We start from the raw sequence: 7,500 nt of genomic DNA, 5'->3' as shown, positions 1-7,500 counted from the left end.
GGCTTCGGTCTTCTCGTCATGGAAAGTTAGTGTGTGTGTGTGTGTGTGTGTGTGTGTGTGTGTGTGTGTGTGTGTGTGTGTGTGTGTGTGTGTGTGTGTGTGTGAGAGAGAGAGTGAGAGAGAGTGAGTGAGTGTGTGTGTGTGTGTGTGTGTGTGTGTGTGTGTGTGTGTGTGTGTGTGTGTGTGTGAGAGAGTGTGTGAGTGGGAGTGTGTGAGTGTGTGTGTGAGTGGGTGTGTGTGTGTGCGAGCGAGAGAGGGAGCCGCGAGATGCGGGTGTGTGTGTGTGTTATGTGTGTGAGCGGTGCGACGTGTGTGTGTGTGTGTGTGTGAGCGCGCGCTCCTCGATCGAGCGAGAGCTGTGTGTGTTTTTTGTGGTGTGTGTGTGTGTGTGTGTGTGTGTGTGTGTGTGTGTGTGTGTGTGTGTGTGTGAGTGTGTGTGAGTGAGTGTGTGTGTGTGTTTCACTTAATATCTTGAACATACAGATAAAAATGACCTATACATCTCCACTAGATACTTCAGTCTTCACTACATCAGCAGCACAAAGCTATACAAATTACTGCTACACAAAGAATGTTACATGGTCACCCTGACTCCTACCAAACAGTTCACACCTTCAGTAGTCTGGAATGTTAGTGAAACTGTACATTAGTGCCTCAGGATTCATCCTTATAATCACTATACAGTTTGTTGTTCTGAAATGTAAATACATCATAAAGGTTAAAGATCTCTCGTATCACTAACAATCCCTGGCTAATTTGTTGTAGCTACAGTAGGCATTCAAATGTGTTAAGAAAATTCTCCAGCTTCCCGCTTCATTGTGACATCACAAGCTTGTAGGGTTCGTAGGAATGTGTATTTTTTTTAGACATATGTTCATTCATTCATTATCTACCACTTATCCGAACGTCTCGGGTCAGGCGTCATCGGGCATCGAGGCAGGATACACCCTGGACGGAGTGCCAACCCATCACAGGGCACACACACACTCTCATTCACACACACACTTACACACTACGGACAGCTAAAAAAAAAAAAAAAAGCACAAATTTGTGATATATAAACCGAGCTTTATCTTGTTACCAAAGAGACCATTAGCTAGCTATTGAACTACTGGACTCGCTGTAATGCTAACTAGCCTACGATTAATATCTTACTTTGTAGATAGACATGTAGGAAGGTAGGACAAATTGAGAGTCACTGTGGTACTCTGTAGGTGCAGGATTTTTTTGTTTGCCCTTTTTTCTAGTTGCTGTACTATGCACATGTGACTCACACAAGGGTTTTTAGCATGTCACGTTCACACACACACACACACACAGACGGATGGCTTTGTAGACCGGAGCCAAAGCCGCTTTACTCTCGGTTCAGAGAGTTTCACCTCCAGTTGCCAGAAAAACTTTCTCCGCATTTCCCTGAAAGGTCCACAGGTCTGTATTTGTGTGTGTAGGTGATCTGCACTCATCCAGATGAGTACAACGCACGTGAGGTGCTGTGTGACGGTGTACCAGAAGGTCCGCTGCTCCGTAACCCTGGCAACCATGACCCTAGCCGTGTCCCCCGGCTGCCTAGCAACGCAGACGTGGAGTTCGTACTCTCGCTCAGGCAGTATGAGAGCGACACTCTCGACAGACGTGCCAACATGAGCTTCAGGAACGTGCTGGAAGGTAAATAAGAACCGGACAGAACATCTTGTAACAGTCTTGTTTGCTAGACTTTATGGATTTTGCTCCTTCATCTAACTAAACTCAGAATTTCTCTGTACTGCCATGTGGATCCCTATGTGGATTTTCTCCAGCTTCTTTTTTTCTGATCTTCCAAACCTCCAAACTACTCAGTACGGGGACTGACTACTCCTTCGGGTGTGAATGAGCATGATAGTGGCTGTGTGGTTCCCTAATATAGACTGGCATCAGCCTCTGGGGTGTTTTCCTCTCTAGGGTGGCTTCCTCTCAGACCCCTTCAGTTTTGCATAACCATAGCTCGAGTGTCAGTTCATGATGGGTTTGTTTCTGCACATGGTCTTGAGAGGGATAGAATAGAATAGAATAGAATAGAATAGAATAGAATAGAATAGAACGGGGGCATAGAAGCCTTTATTATCATCACATAGGGGGGAGTCGTGGCCTAATGGTTAGAGAGTCTGATTCCTAACCCTAAGGTTGTGGGTTCGAGTCTCGGGCCAGCCACAACTGAGGTGCCCTTGAGCAAGGCACCGAACACCCCAACTGCTCCCCGGGCCCCGCAGCATAAATGGCTGCCCACTGCTCCGGGTGTGTGTTCACGGTGTGTGTGTGTTGTAACTGCTGTGTGTGTGCACTTTGGATGGGTCAAATGCAGAGAACGAATTCTGAGTATGGGTCACATATACATTACAGCAAAGTGGAATTCTTTTCTTCACATACCCCAACTGAGGAGGTTGGGGTCAGAGTGCAGGGGCAGCTATGATACAGCATCCCTGGAGCAGGGAGGGTTGAGACAGAGATGTATACCCAGAGTCGGTGAGTTATGGTTACTATTTTCCCAGAAGATCATCTGCTCGATGGCAGCACGGTTTCCCCGTAATGTGGCTGAAAGCAGCTTGTTTCCTTACAGTAGAGTGTGGAATCACCATAGGGATCAGATCAAATTGAGCTCAACTTCAACATCAGACCTAGATGGGCATCTCTACGGCAGTTAGTGGAAGATAAGTGGCTACTTGGTGTTGAGATGTTGGTGAAGGTTTGGGTAAAGCCTCATGACTGGAGAAAAGTTTGCCTTGTGATTAGGAGAACTCACATTTGAATCCTGATGATGCCACAGCTGTTCAGGAGGTATTGTTATCTGAGTGAGAAGGATAGGATGGTGTTCCACACTCTCCAGTAAATGCTCAAAGGTTTTAGCTGATAAACTATTAAGGCTCTTAACCAGCAACTGGAGGCAAGCCTTCATCAACGTGTGAAAACACATGCATTGAACCTCGATGTGCTCTTTTGTGTTTGCCAGTCTGATCAAAAAGAATCCAGGCAATCACGTGTACTCTAAGTGTGCAGATCCCTTTCAAAAGAAACCAAACCATACAACAGGCTACAAAATCCTGCTTCAGCAGATTTACATGCTTAAATCCTGCATGACATTACACGTGTCTCTCGGGTAAACACTAAATACGGCTTTCCGTCGATCCGGCGTGACTGATTTCCTGTTAAACCAAACACGTTTTTGCAGAAACCGTAACAAAGCTTGAGCACTCTGAGCTCTTTCACCAATCTGTTGTGATTTTTCATATTTTTACCTCAAACTAACCAGTTAGCTTGCTATGGAAAAGGTGCAATATGTTCTTTACTGCTACATCACCATTAAAGTCTTCATCTGTTACAGAAGCGGTCCAGATTTGGCAGGAGCCACTTGAGTAATGACTCAAAACATCATCATCTGTAAAGGCAGTTCTTATAAAAAGAATTTACTTACATGTTAACAGTACAAATGTATGTTTAAACTAGATTTGTAAAGTTCGTCGCGACGAACTTTGATGTTGGCTTTGACGGTGCAAGTATTCGCAAAGGCCGGTGCTTTTTGGAGGCGAATGGACATTAGGGTCAGTGTTACTTTTGGATTCAAGTGGACAGAAAGATAGGGTGCCAAAACATTTGGAGGCAAGTGGAGACGAGCATGTGACGTCATCCGAATACTCTTGAGGAAGTTCCCCACATTGAGCTGAGTGTTTTACTATGTCACATGTCCATGTTGTGCTAATTATTTTTTTCACGTGACGTGACCAGAATACATGTGAGGCAGTTCTCCTCAATGTGTTGAGTGTTTTGATATGTCACAAGTCCATGTTGTGCTAATTTTGACATCACGTGACGTCATCAGAATACCCGTGAGGAAGTTCCCATTCGTTGTTCTGAATGTTTTGATATGTCACATGTCCATGTTGTAAAAAGTTTTTTGATTTTGCATATATTGTGGGCGGGGCTGCGGGACAACCGGTACACCAATTTAAACCTTTATTCAGAGTATCACCCTAAAGGAGCTGGCCAGGTTTGGTGTAGATAGTTTGAAGCTTGCCCAGTTATAAACCTCCAAAGTTTATAATGGGAGTCTATGGGAAAAAAGGTCAATTTGAGACCCGGTACCCGGAAGTACCGGTACTCGGATCGCTTAGAAAGGTAATCGCAACAAACGTCAGACCAGCGCCGACTACATATTAGAATTTGGTTGCTCGAAAGCTCTAGGAGGAGTTAGTCTTGATATATTTTTGTCTGAGCTTAAATAGGAAAACAGAATGTTGGCTTCTACAAAGCGACATCATTACCGCATCAGCGCGTTGCCATGGCGAGCTAGTATTAAGGATAGGAATAACTGACAGTTTTAGCATTTGCTTCTAATTAAAGAGACAAGTGTTACCTTTTGTGTACCAAGATTTAGGTTAGAGTTAGCTTTAGGTGTAGCATAGCATCCATGTCCTTCAAGGAGAGTTGTAATTGCATGTGTGTGTGTGTGTGTGTAGGTTTTGCGAGTCCAGAGACAGGCATGGCGGTGTCAGGTCAAAGCACGATGCACAACGCGCTACACATCTTCATGAATGGATCGATGTCATCAGTGCCAGCATCAGCTAACGATCCCATATTCCTTCTACACCATGCATTTATAGACAGGTAAGATGAAAACACACACACACACACACACACACACACACACACACACACACACAGATATTGAGAGTTCATCTTTAAGAGCGTGTGTGTGCATGTGTGTTAGTATCTTTGAGCGATGGCTACGTCTTCACCGCCCTACACGGAGTATCTACCCAGAATCCAACGCTCCGATTGGCCATAATGGAGCCTACAACATGGTGCCCTTCATCCCTCTGTACAGAAACATGGACTACTTCATATCTACCAAAGAGCTGGGATACGAGTACACCTACCTACTGGATCCGAGTGAGACACACACACACACACACACACACACACACACACACACTAAATTCTTATACTTATCTATATTTTCTGATACATTTCTCTTTCTCTCTCTCCAGCTCAGCGGCTCCTGCAGGAGTTTATCACTCCTTATTGGGAGCATGTCCAGCAGATTTGGCCCTGGCTGCTAGGGGCCGCAGTGCTCGGAGCCCTTGTCGCCGCAGTCATCGCCACGGTAATCAGAAAAGTCGTGAAGGCGGCACGTCCCAGAAGGAACAAGAAGAATGAATACGGAGAGAATCAACCACTACTGAACAGCAGTGAAGAGGACGATACTGCCTCGTATCAGACCACACTCTGAACACACACACACACACACACACACACACACACACACACACACACACATACATCATTAGAAAACAAATATCACGTTATATATACAATGTACTTGTACTGTATGAACACACATGACATTTTAAACACACACACACTTCATGGTGAAGCACTGTATGTATACACACACAACCATCCGTGCAAACACACGCAGAGATAACTCACACACACACACACACACACACACACACACACACACACGGAGAAGTGAAGACACACAAACACACACAACTCAAAACACAACTGACACAAAAAATAAAACACACACATCATGGTGAAGCACTGTATGTACACACACAACCATCCAGACACACGCAGAGATAACTCACACACACACACACGGAGAAGTGAAGACACACAAACACACACAACTCAAAACACAACAGACACAAAAAATAAAAGAAAACACACACAGATGGATAGATACACAAATAATCACACACACACACACACACACACACACACACACACACACACACACACACACACACTGTCAGACCCAAAGACTGTTCTGTACATGAATCTAAATGCTTATTATGTGAATAAAATAAACATGTTCTTTATTATGAAAACACCAAAACTGTTTATATACCGATTTAATAAAATGGTGCAAAATCAACAGAATCACACAAAATGTGTCGCACAAAATTTTTAATTTGACAAAAAACACGTATAAACATCCACATATATAAAAAGCTTCTCAGACCCGAACGTCGTCTGAAACCGAGGATCGCGAATTCAACAAATTCCAGAAGTCGGAGTTTGTAATTAGCGTAATTGCAGCGTAACAGTAAAAAATATAAAAAAGAATACACAAAAATAAAACTCTTAAATTATTACAGCAGACATTAAAAAAAACAGTAACTAATTTTATATTTATATCAGCATTTAAATACGTAAACAGTAATAATACGAATCATAATAAAAAAAAGCGGGAAAAAATCGATTTGTCCGTAAAAATCCGCTTCCTTCGTTAATTTCCTAAAAAATCTGGTGTGGAGATTTTTATTTGTTATTTGTGTGTGTGTGTGTGTGTGTGTGTGTGTGTGTGTGTGTGTGTGTGTGTGTGTGTGTGTGTGTGTGTGTGTGTGTTAGCTGAAGGACTCCTTGTTGTATTCGAAGATGGTTGTTGAGGATGAGAAGGTGTTACAAAGTTTGTGTAACTCTCTGGAGACACTTTTAGGGCCACAGCAGAACAAACCCACTTTCTTGCTGCAGAAACAAAAATAAAAGACTTTTGTGAAATTTTCCTAACTCTGATCTCCTCAAAAGTTCTAGCTCTGAACTCCAATTAGATGTCTCGATCAAGTTCTCATACTTACTAGCTTTCGTTTCACTAATAACAACCCTTTCTCTTCTAGTCTAGAGACGACTGCCCCATGACGAGGCTGAGGGGGTATTATTAGGGGTTTTTTTAGGGTAATTGTTGTAACTAGATACAGATTCCTTCAGGTTCTAGCTCTGGTTCTGAAATCCTAGTCTTCCTCTTCCTTCATCTAGCAAACTAGTCCTCACCATTTCTAGCTCTAGTCCTCACAGTTTCTAGCTCTAGTACCCAAGTCCTCACCGTTTCTAGCTCTAGTCCCCTAGTTGTTTGATCAGTTCCTTTTTATTTCCTTAATTAATTCACTTTCCTAGTTTATGGTGCTAGTGTTATAGTCCATCCCACTTCCAGCTCCCAGACCTAGTTCCTACTTCTAGTTCTCTAGCCCTGTAGTACTTTTATATATAGATTTATTCCTTATTAAATGAAATAAATTCTCTGCATGTTTCAGTACTTACTGTCGATTGGCTTTCGCTATCTCCTGAAAAAGGAGCTTCCATCTGGGTCGACCAATCATCAGCCTGGAACTCAGGGGGCGGTACTTTTCTTCTGTGAGGTTCTGGTTAAAAAAAAAAAAGTCATGCACAGTTATACTGTGTGTGTATATGTGTGTCTGTGTGTGTGCGTGTGTGCATGTGTGTGTGTGTGTGTGTGTGTTACCTGTAGATTGTGTGTATCAGTGAGATAAAGACGAATATTCAGAAAATCAGGGCGATTCTCCTCCCACAACTACAGAGAAACAAGAGACAGAGAAAGAAACACACAAACAGAAAGATTAGGAGAAAGGAGTGTAGTTATTACTCTAAACAGCAGATGGCATTACAGACCATGTGTGTGTGTGTGTGTGTGTGTGTGTGTGTGTGTGTGTGTGTGTGTGTGTG

At 43.2% G+C, this 7,500-nt stretch overlaps 2 protein-coding genes across 2 annotated transcripts in view; one reads left to right on the top strand and one right to left on the bottom strand.

Moving 5' to 3' along the window:
- Positions 1–5,502, top strand: part of tyr (tyrosinase) — a 6,371-nt gene extending 869 nt beyond the window's left edge. The window contains exons 1-5 of the mRNA XM_027138718.2: positions 1–25; positions 1,449–1,665; positions 4,488–4,635; positions 4,739–4,920; positions 5,019–5,502. The exon at positions 1–25 is cut by the window's left edge and continues 869 nt beyond it. Of these exons, the coding sequence (XP_026994519.2) occupies positions 1–25; positions 1,449–1,665; positions 4,488–4,635; positions 4,739–4,920; positions 5,019–5,260 (814 nt within the window). The 3' untranslated portion in view covers positions 5,261–5,502. The remainder of the gene's footprint in view (positions 26–1,448; positions 1,666–4,487; positions 4,636–4,738; positions 4,921–5,018) is intronic.
- Positions 5,503–6,326: 824 nt separating this feature from the next.
- Positions 6,327–7,500, bottom strand: part of LOC113637886 (NADPH oxidase 4) — a 15,813-nt gene continuing 14,639 nt past the window's right edge. The window contains exons 17-19 of the mRNA XM_027138820.2: positions 7,280–7,348; positions 7,078–7,178; positions 6,327–6,507 (exon numbers count right to left, since the gene is read on the bottom strand). Of these exons, the coding sequence (XP_026994621.1) occupies positions 6,387–6,507; positions 7,078–7,178; positions 7,280–7,348 (291 nt within the window). The 3' untranslated portion in view covers positions 6,327–6,386. The remainder of the gene's footprint in view (positions 6,508–7,077; positions 7,179–7,279; positions 7,349–7,500) is intronic.

This window comes from Tachysurus fulvidraco, chromosome 11 (assembly GCF_022655615.1).
Source record: "Tachysurus fulvidraco isolate hzauxx_2018 chromosome 11, HZAU_PFXX_2.0, whole genome shotgun sequence".
Taxonomy (NCBI): Eukaryota; Metazoa; Chordata; class Actinopteri; order Siluriformes; family Bagridae; genus Tachysurus; species Tachysurus fulvidraco.
This window is presented reverse-complemented; position numbering and strand designations above follow the sequence as displayed.